The sequence below is a fragment of the Poecilia mexicana genome, unplaced genomic scaffold (assembly GCF_051168715.1).
Source record: "Poecilia mexicana isolate PSO_F unplaced genomic scaffold, ASM5116871v1 scaffold_11, whole genome shotgun sequence".
NCBI classification, from domain to species: Eukaryota; Metazoa; Chordata; class Actinopteri; order Cyprinodontiformes; family Poeciliidae; genus Poecilia; species Poecilia mexicana.
In genome coordinates, this window is record NW_028263380.1 from 5,132,181 (window position 1) to 5,149,984 (window position 17,804).

Genomic DNA, 17,804 nt, shown 5'->3' on the forward strand with positions numbered 1-17,804 from the left:
TTGAGAGGAGAACATTTGTTCCATTTTCAGCTGGTTCCATTTGCTTTGATACTGCACTGTCAAAGGAACCAAGCGCTTAGGAAAACCTGTTCACCTCCTCGCCTGTGGTGGCGCTGCACCAAGAACCACTGATGGAAACGCACAAAAACTACAGGTGAGCGATGCTGCATTTTTCTAGCATTGTCAAACTTATGACTGTAAGAACATTTTTGTACTTTTTCCTGTGAATTATTTTTCTTAAAAGCTAGGGCAGGATTTGGGTAATTTTTTTTTTTACTAAAGAAATGGCAAAAAAAAAAACTCATTTGGGAGCAAATTGAAACAAAATCTGTTTTAAGGTACAGTTGAGAAACTACAGTACAAAATTTTTAAATTTCAAGTGGGGATGTTAAACTACAGCAGCTGCCGCCCTAGTATCGATGTGATACAGGTATCAATATTATCAGTATTTTGAATAAATTCCCCCACTTAAAATTCTCTGTGCAACTTGAGAGAGCGTAAACAAAAATGGGGTAGCGTCTGATTTAAGTGATTGTAAAATTTAACATTGGTTGTTGGTAAAAGACCAGAGGCCATTTCTCCTGCTAGTGTTCGACTCTTGCATTTGCTTGGGTTGCATTTACCCAGAATGCCATGCTTGCCATCTGCTTCCTGCTTTTGTAGCGGTCTCTGGTTTGCTTGTCGTTCACAAATCCATTCGAACTGCACCAGAGTTTGCTTCAACCAAATCGATATCCAGGTTTTTAGATGGAGCAGAGTTCGATTGCCCATTGCCTATACAGGCAAACGACGTGGAGTTCGACTAAAACAGACAACACGGTGGTGATGATGGAAGGAAATTGTTGGCGTCCTTCGGTTTTCTTCCACTTCACAATAATGCGCAACTTTTGTTTAGATCTGTCGCGTAAAATCCCAATAAAGTGCATCGCAGTTTGTGGTTGTAATGTGTCAAAATCTTTAAAAAAAATAAATAAAAGTTCATGAGGTACGAACAATTTCGCAAGTTACTGTAAGTATGTTAGAATTCTTTAATATTGAGCAGTAAACTTAAGATAGTTGTAACCTGTTACTATAATGCATGATCCCACAAGCAAGACACCGGCAACTTTCACAACCACAGTTTACGCAGGGCGATACATTTTTGGAGCTCTGCAGCTCTCTCAAAAATGAGTATTCCTCCGAGCTGTGGAGCAGCCCCCACTTCCCTCAGCTCCCTCCATCCAATCTGTTTTTTTCCCTCTGACAGACAGAGAATTCACTAAGGGCTTGTTCATCACTCTTATGCTGAACGCTTTTCCGAGCGCCCAGATTGGTCTGCTTGCAGAGCAGTCGCACGAAAAGGCTCGTTTCAGGAGGAAAAAGGATGCCGTACGCTTGTTCACGTCTGGGGATTTCAAGGGTGATTCAGTTTTCACTGGTACTTTGAAGTCCATGTTTAGGGCACCTAATTGACAGCAAGAAAAAACACCTCAAAATGTGGGTTGTTAAAAGTTTTAACAAGACATCGGTGCCAGAACCACTCTGAAACGTCTCACAGTGCATCCAGATTACTGTTGCCCTCTCAATGCAAAGAATGTATTTCACTCTGTCAAATCAATTTATCTTTAATGTTTTAGTTTTATCCGATACCCAATTGATCGCCACCGCGTCCAACTACTCTGACGTGGATCTAAAAAAAGTCAGCTTGTACCAAATGTTTTGAACAGGAACTGCCTATCCAGCAGCATCTCTGCTTCGGGGATCCTTAAGTATCACTGCCTTCTGCTGGTAGGATAAGAAACAACAGTCAGAATTTCCTGACCCACTACGGTTTATTCCTTTTTTGTTGTGTTTCTATTATCACTGCCTCTTATAACAAACTGGTATCTTGTCTTGAAGAAAATAAAATAAACCCCTCCTCCTCTTTTATCCTTCTCCTATTCCTGCACTACTTTTCTGTTGCATGAAAACCTCGCACGAGGATGCAATGTTTGTTCTGTTGAACCTGACATTAAAAAGATATTAAAATATACCCCGTGTGTTTCGAAGCAGCATGTGTCGACCGCGTCTTCACTTCCGCACCGAAGAACTTCATCGTCATCCCACGTTTCAAAAATTATTAAAAGGGCTTTATTAAGACACACCAGACAGGATTGAACGTAGCAACTTGCCAGCTTTTTTTTTTTTACCCGTTTGGAGTCTAACCAGTCGTACCTGTCAGGTCACTGGCACACTGAAAGAAAACACTATTCACATGTAAACACATGTAAGCTGTACCTGAATACAAAAAGATTTATTTAAATAAGAAATACACAAACACTTTCTGTATTGCCTGTAACAGAATTAAATTTTCAACGTAAAAACAGTTACTTGAATCTCATGCAGTCAGTGAAAAACAAACTTTCCCAGGGTTTAAAGGTTGAATGAACTCACAGATTAGGAATGTAGCGCTTCAGTATTTGTTTGTAAACTCAAATGTTGAAAGGGTGGGCGGGAATAATTCATAATTTTGGGGATGAGGATGTTGGTGAGAAAATAAAAACTGTTCACATTACACTCAATGAGGCAGTAAAACAACAGGTGAGTTAGCCAAACAGGAGAACACAACTAATTTAAACATTTATGCTCATGACAACAGTAGTACAATTCTAGAAAGCACTCAAATGTTCATAAGTATCCAGTCAAGCTAAACCAAGTTGAGTCCAGCTCTGCTATCATATGTCAAGTATCAAAAAGTAATAAACACAATACGTCACTAGATAATGCTTCTGTGGCAACAACAAATAAAAAAAAAAGAGAAAAAAAAACTTATAACTTTGCTGGTTGTAACATGTACACACTTCACATGAGTTAAAACAAAGTTATTTTTACTCAAGGTGATGAGAACAAAAACAAAATTATTTCTGGTAAAGACATTGACAAGAAATCAAGTACATAACTCTTGGTAATTCCTCTCATGTCCCTCCCACAGTACGACTTGTCAACAGAGTAACCACTCACTTCTCACATCACCACACAGTAACTGTTGGACAGTTCTTGAAGCTCTGGGTGAACAAACAAGTTTGTGTTTTTGTGGAGCATTGTAAAGAACTTTCTTGCTAACCATGCTAACAACTAAACCTAGCACAGAGTGTTTATTATCTCATAAAGCCTTCTTTCACTTAACTGCAGCAAACCACTCAGTTTGTTTACCATGGACACATAGCAAGACTTTTGCCCTTTAAATTTGTGTTGAGATTGACATTTGTAATAATAAGTAGCTCTTTTTATTGGAAATCTAGTCTGTGAAAACTTAGCAAAACATGATTAAGTTAGCCATTTATGCTTTGGGTTACATAACACTATCAATAAGTGTGCTTTAATGTCTTGCTGGGACAGTTTTTGTTTTGGCCTGTACATGTTCTGTCTGGACAGAAAATGTGTTCCATCTCCCCCAGGCTACAATAACAAAATGACATTCTGTTCTTGAAGACACGGTTTGGGTGTTCTTGCAATTTGTCCTTGACATACAATGTGGTCTAAACTTGATTTTTGTGTCGTCCCCAAGCACTATCGTGGGATTGCTCAGAAATCTGAAGTGGGTTACAACACAACACTGACACGTGGCAATGGGAGGGACCTTTGGAAAATTCCCCAAAAGTTTTCCACTTGAGTTCTTATGAAGTATTAAATGTCCTCATCAGACAGGACCACCATAAGGAAAATAACTAAATCCTCTGTTTTTGTGGCGTATGTGCAGGCCTTACCTGACTGGCTTTTGGTGCATCAAGTCAAGCTAAGCATAGTTGAGTCCAGCTCAGCCATCATTTCTTAGCAGCATTTGTTTAAAAAAAAAATAAAAACCATTAAAAAAATCTAAAAAGATTTCCACGATGAAAACAAAAATATTGCTGGTTCTGGTCTTCTTTCGAGAAAGAACCATCTTGCTAGCAGCTAAAGTTAGCATAGAGGCTATGCCATCTCTGAAAGTACTCTGGCACATTTGGCTAACCTTATTTTTCAGCAAGGCGTTTAATCTTTCAGTTCATAGCTGAAAATAAAACATGTCGTCAAGCCCTTTCATGGATACTGGCACGTTCTCAGTTTAAAGTATTAAGTGCAGTTTTCTCTAATATAATCCAACCATTACAAATAGAAAGATGAGCAATAACACACCCCGTATGCTGCATCTTGTACAAACTTCCTGTTCTTCCCAAACATCCTGAAAATTCCCTATGAAAATAAAAAATGTCTCCATTCAATAAGGATATGGCTTTTGAAAGCCAATTTTTTCCACACACACAGAGGGAGTTCTGTCTGTGTGATGCTGGACACTTGACTGCTACTGCAGCAACAAGTAAAGTGTACTTAAAGACAATTTGGCCTCACAAACACAACTATATCCAAACACTGGACCTGTCGGACGTACCCCTCCTCAGGTTGTGGTGCTCCCTCCGCCCTCTTTGTTGACTCCAGCTCCTCATTTCTTGGCCTTCTACGTCCGACCAGTCTCGGTGAAATTCCCGAAGAGGCTGCCTCTCTGAGGTGGGAAGACTCTGATTGTGGGAAGGAAGGGGCCTGTGAGGAGAGTGGCGCTCCAGTCTTGGAGGCGCAGTGGGATGCCTTGATGGTTTGTGGTTGCTTCTTAGGGGGTCTTTATGATGCCTGGTTGGTTTACTGTGGTCTCTCGGAGGGTTGGTGTAGAATTGTGAACGTTCCTCGTGGCATCTTGGTTGTTCTGTGTGACGTCTAGGTGACGTATTACGGACTCTGGGAGGCTCGGAGTAGACTCGTGAAGTGTCATGTTGCCTTCTTGGGGGCTCGGTGTGGTGAGGTTGAGAAGTTTCCTTCGCCGACTTTGCCACATTGATCTAAACAAAAATGGTATGACAGTAATTTTCAATACTGCCAACACAAGGGTGACATTACCTACCTTTGATGTTCACATATTTAAACGAGTATGGCTAAAGACTTACGGGTCTGGTATAGGTTTTTTTATGTCTCCTGCTTTTGGGGCAACCAGGCAGTCCCAAGAAGGAAGCACAGGCAGCAAGACATCGAGCAGAAAACACCATCTGAATGCTGCACGATACAATCAGACCAACCCAGAGGATAATAGTGGTACTCTGGGGAGAAAATGGAAACACATTAGTTGGAAAAACATAATCTGGACCAAATCTAAGGCAAGAACGGGCAAAGCTGTCCGACATAAATGAGGATGCTGCTTGGATAATGGCGTGAAACAATGTTATCATATTATTCAGAGCTAGATGCCGAGGGGAATAAAGAGCTTAGAAAGGCAAGTATGCATTGTGAATAAAAAATGCGCCAGACAATGCATCTTCATAAAAGCAAAGCGAGGGAATTGAAAGCGTAAAAAGCAGCCTTTTATCGTTAGGCTTGCTTTGTAAACGATAAAAAACATAAGAAGTTTATATCTGTGAGTCTGGAGGGTTTTATGAAAATCCATAATGAAATATACAGGAGTTGGAGAAAAACCTTACATGACTATCACATCTACCCCACGGCAAACTGTGTGAATGAGAAACAAAAAGCCCAACACACACTTTCTGAGACAGAACATGCCCTCTGGAAGACATATAGGGGATCCCTTGGTAATGGATGGCAACAATCTGCAGACTCGGCAGACAACGGGAAAGGTTAGTCACCTTTAAGGCGGCTTACGTCACATTTTATACAGAGATATAAGAGAAAAAATCAATTAACATAGCACAAATACGGCATTATTTCAGGAAAGTCTTAGTTTTATGTTGAAATACAAAGATGTAAAGGCCATCATAGATCTGAGCTGTTACTACATGAGAAGCCTCTATATTACCAAACTGTGATCCCAACTACTGGGGGCTTCCCACTGCATTTTGATTTTAGATTACCAATACAACGCACCTTATCTGAATTTCATTAGCAAGTTGGAAAGCTTGCCAGTTGTGATTTGCACATTTCCGTCACTAGGTTAAACTAGAGTTAGAAACGCAAACCAATAAAGTGTTTTTCCACTGATTATGCATGGCACTCATTTAATGAGATCATTAATGAGATCTAATGAGACCTCTAACGAGGCCATCCTGGGTTTTGAGGTCAAGGTTTGTGAGAACCTATAAAAAGGAGGAGTCGGTTGGTTTGGTTTGGACGTGGAAGTCAGAGCAAACCCAATGTACCGGATGCAGCTAACCTATATTAGCATAGGTATTGTTTGGTTTTAAGAAAAAAATAATAATAATAATAAAATAAAATGAAGCTAGTTTAATAAAATACAGATTATGGAGGTGGAAATATTTTCTAAAGCTCACTGGACTTTTAAGAAAAAAAAGCAAAAATAACACTTTATTTGTGGCAGGGGATTTTGTACAACCCTGTTTAACCATGTACATTTATTTTCTGTAAACACAGGATGTATGACGAGTCTGTATAGTTTAGCCAAACAAAAAGCCTCGGCACATGTCTCGTAGTGTTTTTAATACTTTGTTGACTTAGTGTGCCATTAATCCTCTTAAGTTTTAATTAAAATGCCATGTTAGCAAACAAATGGCGTGTCCCATTAGTCTCACAGGAACAGGCTTGGAATTGGGAATGATGCCACACCCATGATGAGAGAATTAATAGTTACAGGGATTTCCTCTTCGCTTTGGTGCCAACTAGAGGCAGCAACACGAGCCAAACCCTCTATTGTATTGTTCACACTAAAGAAACATGTTGCCAACTCCAATTTGAACCACACTGTTTGTGCAGACGGTTTAATGAGATATAAACCGTCATAGGTGATGACTATTTCAGCTTTTATTGTGTTTTAGTGACAGTGTGGCCATTTTGAATATTGGGCTGGAAGGTGCTTAGTGACCTCAGAATTTAGTACAAAAAAAAAAGACCAAAAGTGTTAATGTGTTATGGACTATATGCACCATATATGCATAAATTATGTTAGACATACTAGTGGCTATAGTGTCAACACTAAACTTTAATTTTTCCTGCCAGAACTTAATCTTTTAACTATGAATGCACAATGTATCTTCAACAACATTACATCAGTGGATATTAGTCATTTTTAACATATTGATTTTGGACCAATGACAAAAATCAAGGCAATAGTAACATTTATTTCCATCTTGTTGCTATTTATTTCTGGAAGACGTTGGTAATGTAATATTGGTTTGGTCATGTGACAATGATAGTGATGCAGCAAAGGATTGTGGAGAATTTAAGTGAAGCAAAGAAGCAGTGGTGAAGTTAGCGGTGTGGCTGTTTTCTTCAAAATGTCCAGAGGTAGTGAAATATATAGCTTGATATCGGTAAGTATTGATTATTGGACAGTATTTTCATATTGGTGCATTCCGACTTTGACCATACAAATAGTGACTGATCCAGATATATGTGGTAGTGACCTTCAATATTCAATTGTCTTAAATTTGAATATTAGTGATATAGTCCAAATACCGTTCAAACCAAAAATGCAGTGAATTGATCAATGCTCGTATGTTCTGAAAAAAAGTGTGTGAAAAATCTGAAACATAAATCTGACGTAAAGCAAGAATTTTAAACATTTAAAAAGAAAAGACAAGCAACACTGAGTATCACAATCAACTATTAAAAATCATGTATCTCACCACTAAACACCAAACGACATCAGGTACACAAAAGAATGCAAAGGAAATGTAATAACCATTACAGAACATCAACCATGAGTCAAAAGGTTGATGTTTCTTTCTCCAATCTATGAAAAACAAGCTGCTGTTAGCTGAGCCTGTGAAGTTTTCATTTAATGCTCTGGAGAATTAGATGGTCCAAAGTCAGTCACAATTTAATTGTCTTTCAGCTCAAACTGCGGAGCAGCTTCTATTAATCTGGATAAGATTTAAGACACAACCCAGTTGGTTTAGATAGCTTCTTCCCTTATTAAAAGGAAAATAAAACTTTGAATACTTCGGGGTTTTTTTTCACGTACTCTGTAAGGTTGAAAATACTTTTTTCCACAGCATAATATAGTAACTTAAAGTTAAAGCTCAAAGGTTTCGGCATTGAAAAATAGCAAACTAGGTCTGTGGAAGACATCTGAACACCAGGAATATACTTCTACACTATTACTGAAGAGACTAAGCTTAACCTCAACCTTGAAATTGCTACTCTACTCGGTCGATGAATGCCAGCTGTACAGTAAATACAGTGTTGATGCGAGTAAAGCAACTTCAAAGTAGAAAAACACAATGGCTTTAGGGATTGTACATCTGTCCGGTTTCTGGCTTTGAGCTATTAGCAGCCGAAATCCGACTGAGCCACGAAATCCTGTGCGCGTCTACAGCTGCTCTGCCATTAACCACCGGCACCAAGAACAAATCCAGCTTAAGACAAAAGTCCTATACTGAAAAAAAACAACAACTCTACACCAGTGCTGTTGATGTGTGTCAGTAGCTATGAGGCTAAACAGGGTTGACAGTCCATCAGTAGCACACAGAAACAAGAAGCAGCCTGGAGAGGACTGACCTGGTCAGGTCAGCGTTTCTGCCACCAGTCCATCAGCTGCAAAGCGTGACCGACTTTGTCACAGCGAGGAAAGACGTCAAACCTCCTACTAAATGGCCAGTGCACTTGCACTCAGAGAACAGTGTTAACTTTCCTGCTGGCGGTCTGGTTTTTAGAAAACAGGACTATCCAAATAAATCTAAAATAGTAGTTGCCTCTTCATTAAATCATGACTTCTCTAAAGTGTATTACTAGACGGGTAGAAACTCTACTCTTGTTCTACGCTTTGTCCCGTACAGAGGGTCTGGACCCTCAGCTTTGGAGAAAGTGGTTTGCTAAAGGCGACTCTTGAAGTTTAATTGCTCAATATTTGGAAGTGTCTCCAACATGGACTGAATGACTTCATTCACTTCCTCCGCTGCCATTGCCAAACTACAACCCTACACAGGTAGACTGCAAATCAAAACCAGCGCAAATAATTGGCATCATTGTTCACAACAGCTTGTTCTGTTCACTGACGGGCCAGACTGAAATTCTACCATTGAATCGAGCTCAATGACAGAAATAGAAGACAGAACACCAAAGGGAGATGAAAGTCAAGCTATGTAGGAAGACCCACCAAATCAAGAAAAACACTTAAACCAAACTCGTCTGATGACATGAGGTAGGCTAAGAGATCTCACGAAGCAAAACCTTCCACCCCAATTACTTTAAGAAATTAAAGATGAGTGAGAAACTATCTAATCCATCAGCCTTGAAAGGCTTTGGGGTTCCGATAAACCACAATTAGATCTATCTATCATTTCTGGATGGTGTGGCATTACCATAAACGGGCCATTCATGCACAGAAAACCTCAGAAAGTGGTTAAATTACTGAGAAGAATAGTCTGTATAAATTCCTCCACAGCAATGTGAAAAAAGACTATCAGTTATGTTAACTTCTGATAGTTATTGACAAAGTGTGAATTTACTAAGTTGGGAAGGTAATTACTTTTTCAGAAAAAGCAAGGTAAGATTGGATCATTTTCCCCCCAAAATGAATAAAGTTATCATTTTAAAACTGCATCCTATATACTCTGGTTTGGTTTTAAAATGAGTTTGATAATCTGAAACATTTAAGTGTCAGAAAAGACTGAAATACCTCTTTCATTCAAACACTGTACATTTCCACACTTTACATAAAGAAAACACTGTTTTATAAAACCAAAATGACCACATAACTGATTTTAATATGGGCTCTTTATACAATAGACAAAGGTCAGCTGACCAAATACCCAGCTGCTGCTTTAATCTTTTCAGACTGACAGAGCAACACACTCACATAGACACGGGTGGGGTCAAAAGGACACTCATTGGTAATGCTGGAGTAGCCGATGGCATCGGGAAAGCGGCAGTGAGTCAGGAGAACTCGCCCGCCGTTGATGATGGTCTTCACTAGAGACACGACGAGCCCAATGGTGGAACCTCCTGCCATGAGCGATGAAACCAGACTGATGGAGAATAAGGACCACGTCTAGGGAAGGAGAACATTGGAACTCAGTGGGTTTATGTAAAATAACGCTAAAGACACAGTTGTCATGAAGGATAATCAAAACCACCTGGTGTTCTAGCGTAACAGAAATCTACTAGGCTGGTTTATCAAAACAACATACCGACGTTTGCGATGGGTGTTACACTGAACCAGCATACACCTTTATAAAATATTTCAGTGGATCTCACTGAAACAAAATAATGACAAACTTCAAATTATTAATTTACTGACTTTACGGAATGGTTGGTTGCCAGCGCTAGCCAGTTTGGGCTACCATGAAGAGTACGTAGAGAAAAGGCGCCAACACCAAGTCCTGTATCTAAACAACTGAACAATGACTGATAGATGCAAAATAAAACCCCCCGATGTGAAGTAAACCATTGAAAGTACGTTATATTGATGAAAAAATAATAATTTTAAGTTTACTGTTTTACACATACTGCTAGAGGTTTGCTAGCTTGAGGCAAATAGCTTCACTAGCCGTTTTTTAGATCGTCCCTCCCGTCGGTGTTTTAAATCAGTTTATCCTCCAGCCTTCCTATGATTACAGGTTTTTGTGTGTTATATCTGACATTAATGTCACAACAAACATTGGTATGCTATTTTGATAAAGTATAGCCTGCAGACTTCTGGTATGCTATTCTGACAAAGAATGGCAAAACGACAGAACACCCCTTTATTCTGACACCTGAAGGTCCCCTAAATGCGTATACAGAGTCTGTGTCTGTTATGCAATCTCAGTATAAATCCAGATGTTGTGTGAACGCAACAGAAGTTTCTTAGAGAATATTCAAGAACAAACACCAACTTGAAGCATAAGGAACACAGCAGACAAATCAGGGAGAAAGTTGCCTACAGATTGAAAGCAGGGTTATGCTATAAAACATTATCTCAGCCCTTGAATGACTCAAACATCATGAAGGTTTTTATTGGTTAAAACAAGTTAAATTGAATAAATCAAAACCAATGAGTCTGTTTCTTCTTCCACTTCACACATATGCACAACCTAGTGTTCGTCTGCAACGTAACATCCCAATAAAATACCTGGGAACATGTGGGTGTAGCAGGACAAAATGTGGAAAAGTTCAAGTACTAGTATTTTTTACAACAAGCTGCATCAGGTGGCAGAAAACCTGTCGATATGTCATGGAGATTAAAATGGGTGAGTTATTGACGGCTTGTCAAAGCTGACTCACTGTTGTGGCTCTCTGAAGGCCAACTGAAACTGTACTATCATCATCCGTCATCTTTTGTTCCCAGTGATAGTGCCATGTCATCACTAATCAGCATAAACGAGACATGCAGTACGATTAAAACAGTAGGTGGAATAGGAAGGCACCAGCCAGAGCTTTGAAAGATGGTTTGGACTTTTGTTAAATAAAGTTCTTAGAACGGCTAGAAAACAAGTAGAGCTAGACAGACGCACGTAACCACCGTCATATTGCCAATTTGTAATGAGAAATGTGTAGCCTTTGGCTACCAGGATGTTGGTTTTCTAAACATTTTCGAGCTAATTTCAACTTAAAGTTCAAAATTAGAAATGTTGGACAAGTTTTTATTTAATCGCGAAGACGTTTTAGAGAAAACAATGAATTAAAGAACAATCAGCTATTACTACTTGTAGAGAAAAAGAACACTGATTAAATAAAAAAAGAACATATGAAAATATGAAATAAACAGTGCAGTCATGATGAGCAATGTTGACCAGGGGATCTATTTGACAAAAAGACAAAATCCGTGAGTAAGAGGAGCTTTAGACAGACCAGAGGTTAAGCAATAATTTTAAAAGATCCAAATCAGAAACAGGAAAGATTGGAGTGAACACTTTTACTTTCCCAAAACATCCTCAATCCAGGAAAAGTGGGTGAGCTTTCTTGAAAATTACTAGGTTGAAAGTAACAAAGTGTTTTTTTTTTTTGCTGTTGTTTCTAAACATGCTTTATCCTTGTGTTATAAAGCAAATTAAAATCAGTGGAAGAAGCAAACAGTAATTAACTGTAGCAGCATTTTTCTCAATGTCTGAGCCAAACGGTGAATATTTTAACTTCCTTTCTAACCGTCACGTGTAACATTAACTCAAGTGACTTTTAGGGTCCATTGACATGTTGAATAGTGAATGGTTGAATGCTGATGGTATGTTTAAAAAAAGCGGACTTTTTAGCTACTTCCATTCACTTCTGCTATGTTTTACTAATATAAAGTAGTCTGTTGACAGTTGTTTATCGCATTTGTTTGGGTAAAGCACAACCCACAAAAGGAGGCCTTAGTCTTCGACACGGCTGTCGCAGGTTCGATTCCCGGTCGAGTGACCTTTGCCCCATGTCTTCCCTCTCTCTGTCTTTACCTACTTTTCTTGTCTTAGCACTTTAAAATAAAGGCCACTAGAGCAGAAAAAAAAACCTTAAAAAAAGAAACATTGTGGCTTTTTGTTTGTACTGCCTTTTAAACATGTGACAGATTTTTTTTTTAAAGATTGCCCAACCTTTATAAAAAATATTTTTCATGCAACATTTAAGAGTCTGAGGGCTTTAATATTGACTATGTGTAAGAATAAATGACACTGCCTAGGTGAGCTCATACTCTTTATAAAAATGAAAAAAAAAAGAGAAGCTACTAGCTCTTTAAAAATGACTGAGATGACTCACCAGTCAAATCAAAGGTTAACGACAGATCAGATGATTTACAGTGAGGAGCATATATTTTAAAGCAGCCACAGCGCCATAAGAGGAGCACTTTCATTCAGCTCTCGAGTCGCTTAATGACTACTTGACATAAGACGGTTGAGGAGCTAAACGGCTGCATGCTAACCTATCCCCCGCTCTCCTCATGCTGGCTCTTGCCAACAAAAGGAAACAGGGAGTGGTTTAATCACGCTGAAGCCGACTCTGCTCAGCTGGTTGGCTCGTCAGTCTTGTTTGAGCAGCCGGACAGCTGACTGAGTAAACAGAGCAAAAAGCTCTGTCTACAGCGAGAGAGATGGGAAAAAAACAACAAAAACAGACTCTCCCAGCTCCGCAGGGCCTCACTAAAACAACTTGTTTTAAGTTATAAGTCATAAAGGGAGGAAAGCTGAGAAAATAAAGCGGTGCTGTGAAACATCAATTTTGCATGCACACAGCAGGACACGAGCACCCTATTGGAGATTAGATTTTTCATAAAAGGTAAATCAGAGCAGAAAGCAGGAGAGAAGATATGAAAACATCAGGGAGGGTGAAAAAATACCTGCAGGATCAAATAAAAGCTGAGGGAATACTAACCAGGCGTTTGCTCTTCTTGTTTTTCGACAGGATAATAGCGAGGATCCCAACGATGACACCCTGCAGGAAGCAGACTGATGAGATTAAAAGAAAATTACCAAGAGCAAAGACAAGTGATGGATTTGTCACATTTAACAAAAGTGATGCTAATGTACCCCAAAATTTAATTTCACAAGCTCCAGCTCTCCTTCAGGTTCATCAAAATTCACAGAAGGATAATTTTGCAGCATGTAGATATTGCCATTGGGGTTAAATACAAGAAGGATAAGAACAACTAAAACAACAACATCATCTGGCTCAGTCATGTTCTAAAATTATTCAAATTAAGAGTTTCTGCAGGCATCACTCACTCAAATTTAACAGGGGTCTAATAGCAGCTAGTCAGCAGTAGCATCAATCGTATCGAGTCACAGAACGCCATGAAGATGTCTTTTGCCTGACACAATAGTCGCGAGAAATAAAACACACACACAATATACGAGATTAAATAGTCCTGTCAAGAGGAAAGTTACATGTGATTAACACATTAAAGGACAACTTACTTTTTAAAGTGAATTTAAGACATTTTATGACCTTAATTTTAGATACATGAATTTAATGCTTTTTAAGCATGTGACGGCTCCCTGAAATACAAACTCATTTTAACAAAAATTCACAAAAAATAAAAGACTAAACAAAGCAATTTTTGCCTAAACAACGATGAAGCCTTAATAACCTCAAATCATCACCTCTTCACATGACAGAATGGACATTTTATTTTAAATATATGTAAAAATGATCATTTTGCCTTGACAGTATTAGACAGTAAAAAAATATTAGCTATATAAATAAGCCACTCAGCCAGAACCAACCAATCAGAGCCAGAACGGGGTCTTAGCGCCGTCAATCACTATCATGTACTTGCTGCTCACATATTCCACTTGCTCTTTGCTACGCTGTAGCTGGTTCACCACAACATAGTCTGCCACGAATGCTAATACTAGTTAGCACTGCCATCAATGACGGCGGAAAACACATTTATCTGGATCGGTAAGTTGTTTCACCGCCATTAGTCTATTTAGCAGCAGTATACAAGGATGACTGACAGCGCTAAGACCCTCCTCCTGGCTCTGATTGGTTGTTTTTGACCTAGAGTGGTGAATTTCTTAAGATGACAACAGAAACTGAGGGAAGAGGTGGAGGAGCTTGAGTTTTTCACAGACTGTCTCACGGTGACAGTTTTAACAAACATGGCTGCATATGGTTACAGTTAAGAAATATGGAAAACAGATTTTTGTAAAAGTTACATACAGCAGTTCTAACTGACACCGAACAGGTTTAAGATGGTTTGTCTTCACACTTCAGTTGTAGAATTTCAACTTGTGTATTGAAACATGTTTTTAAGAATGAACAAAAACAAAAATTCATCCATATCGTCATTTAAAAAAAAAAAAAAAACACGTATTAATCCTTTTTAGGACTTCAAAATAAATCTGTCCTTGCAAGACTTTGGGGTGGGGGGAATAAAAAAAAAATATTCCCAATGTACAAGTTCATGTGTTGAAGACCATAAAGCCAAATAAGGAAAGCAAAAACAAAAATTCTGGTTTGGAAAATTTGAGCCCAATTACATTTATTAACCAACAAACGAAAAAAAATAAATATAAAAATAATTCACTGCTTCTCCACAGAGTCCGCCCAGCACTCACCAAAATGCCGGAGAAGAGCGTGACCACGTTGGAGATGGCGTAGACCATGCCTCGCGCCTTCTCGTGCAGGTTGATTTGCCGGAGCACGATGCCGTGCACCAGCGCCCCCATCAGGAAGTTGACGTGACCGACGAGGATCACGCTCAGACCCATCTTCATCAGTGCCAGCGGCTCCTCCAGGTTGTCGCAACACATTCCTGGACGTGGAGAGTTCGGGGGTTACACACCGAGGGACAGAAATCCCCGACAACGTTACGTCAGGCGTAGACCTTGTCGCATCGATCAGCAGCTGGGTCAAACGCACCGCGGATGTCACCTGTGTTAATGATTGGCTGCTGAGCACATAACTACAGTACAGCGTGTGCACACAGACAGACCCAAACCAGATTAACGCTCTAATGAGCTGTCCTAAAGGAACGCACTTTGGTTTGTACCACGGAAAACTGGTGCAAACCAGGTTCTGAAAGGATCTTTAGTGCGTCTAATCAAGGATATTAATTAGAAAATTTTATGTTCAGTCATGGTTAATGGTTTTGGCAAGAAATCCTACCTAAATATTTTGATATGCATTTGACTGAAGTTGTTTGCTCAGCCTATTTTTAGAATCTTTCATAATGTATGGTGTCAAGAAGAGACTGGTGAGGAAGATGTCCTTTGGGTTGATTTATGAATGAATATGAGCTTAGATTAAAAAAAGAAGATTTAAATTCATATTCAGTTAAAACTCATCTCATTACAGCATTAATAGTAAAGTCAAACTTGTTGACAAGCTGAAGATTCAGTTCTCCACTAATACCAAACATCATTTCCTACTCTATATTGAAAGTGTTTTGTTTGGTATCACAGATTTCAAGGCGGAAGACTCTTCTGCCACATTTCTTATCAATCATTTGTTTCTTGCCAAGTTTCATATTCACACAAGTAAAACAATGTATAACAAACCGCATATTTTGCCCCGTTAGTAATGGATGTAAAAACGGCATTCATACAATCTCAGATTCAAACAACAAAAAGGTTAGAAAAACAACAAGTATTTGTAATGCATACAACTTTAATCTCTAACTCGTATTTAATTTTTTATTCTCTTTTAGTTCTGTTATGTCCCCTGTTCTTGGATATGAAATATGTTTTTCAGAACTGCTGCACTACTTTTAAGAGAACTTCTAAATAAAGTAAAAAAAAAACATTATTTGAAGTTTAATTTCTTTCCATATTTTTCTGCTAGGATTATCTAAATTCTACTCGGATATATTGATTAAAATTTTTTTAAGTGCCAAGATGAAGTGTTTGCACATTGATAAACCCATTTTATTGGTTACATTTCTTTTATCTGTGTAACCAAACCAAACCGAGTCTGATTTAATCTTTTACCCTGGCTACTTTTCCAATCTTTACATGTAAGGAATTCCATACTGACATTCCGTAACGACCAAAGACATCTCATGTCCAGAGGCAACAACCTGAGTTTGGCAGAGCAGTCCAACAGGATATTAAACTAATACGGCTGCAGAAGATTCCAAACAGACCTGTCGTCTCTAAGTCACAGTTTAAAACGAAAGCTAACAGCACGGAGGCAAAAATGGTTAAAACAGCTGTAAAAAATAGAAAATAAAAAAGAAAGATAAAAAGCGTAAATATTCAAAAGACATTTTAAAATCCTTAAAATGTATTTTGAAAGAGGTTTATCAAAAAATATAAACACCTTGTGCCAAGCACAACACTTAAACAAACACAGTGAAAGTGGTCCACGCTCGGTGAAGGCGGACAGGTGAGGCTGTAGTTACCTGCGATGCCCCTCTCCGTTAGGTCACCATGCGGTGTGTCTGACGGCGGGTCCTGTGTGGTCAGGTCTCAGCGCGTGGACACCTCCTCCTCCTTCTCCTCCTCAGTCCGGTCAAACAGCCGCCTTGACACCTGTGATTCTCTGGCTTTTCAAAATAAGAGAAACACCCGTGGGAGTGCTGAGGTTTTCTCACTCTAAGAGAGGCTCAGTGGTGTTGTTGTTGTGGGAAATTGACGAAGCAGGGACGGCGTTTCATTTCAAGGCGCGTTCAGTGTTGAGTGAGCCGTTTTGCGAAACGCCTCTCTCTTATTTTGAAAGTCCGTCTGCTAATTAGCAGTCGTCTGTGACAGCCTTTGTTGTGAAATGAAGTCGAATTTTTCAAATCGTTTTGTGTCCCTTACATCACAGTTGTTCTTGTAAACAGACGTGAACTTTGTGGAGCTGCTAAGATGATGACTGTTGGAGTTGAAGAAAATTAAACAAGTTACATACATTACTTTATGGTTGATTTTAATTAAAGGAAATTCAATAGCCGTATTAAATAAATGTATTAGATCAATAAAATTTGTTTAATCTAACTAAAAATGAACATAATTTTATTTAATGGGGCAGTATGTGTTTTCCAGGCACATAGTTCCATTTTATAGCACAGTCAAGTAACAATGACTATTTAAGTTGTTGTAAAAAATGCTGTATAACTCAAATATGACTTAAAAGAAATTTAATTTCGTGATTTCACACGTTTTGGGCCTCTGTCTCTTTAAAAAAATACATGCTCTTTCTGAAACTCCGCCTTCAGGAAGTGATCACAACATCGCTCCTCTATTAACCTTTTAGCAACATTTTTACCAGCGTTGCACTGAGAAGTGGTTCCTATAATAAGCTCAGCTGATGTGCAGTTTTACTTTCTGCTAATTGCCGCTGGCTAGTTTGAAGGAGCTAAGTAAGAGAATGAGGAAAAATCTTAAAAAAGGTAATAATTACATTTGATGGAAATTAGTGCTCATAGATATCCTCCAAATTGAGACCTGTTAAAGCATGGGCAGAGTCCTCTTTCTGTAAATAGCAGTATAGTTTCTAAAAGAAAATCAAATTTTCTTGAAAGGATCCTG

The 17,804-nt window shown here is 38.8% G+C and overlaps 1 protein-coding gene across 1 annotated transcript; it reads right to left on the minus strand.

Moving 5' to 3' along the window:
* Positions 1 to 2,086: 2,086 nt before the first annotated feature.
* LOC106924576 (transmembrane protein 54-like) lies at positions 2,087 to 17,085 on the minus strand. The gene is made up of 6 exons (XM_014998368.2): positions 16,694 to 17,085; positions 14,910 to 15,106; positions 13,222 to 13,281; positions 9,755 to 9,946; positions 4,935 to 5,084; positions 2,087 to 4,829 (listed from the first exon to the last, which is right to left on the minus strand). Exons 2-6 carry the CDS (start codon positions 15,102 to 15,104, stop codon positions 4,356 to 4,358), a joined length of 1,071 nt encoding a protein of 356 aa, XP_014853854.2. The 5' UTR covers positions 15,105 to 15,106; positions 16,694 to 17,085; the 3' UTR covers positions 2,087 to 4,355.
* Positions 17,086 to 17,804: the final 719 nt, after the last annotated feature.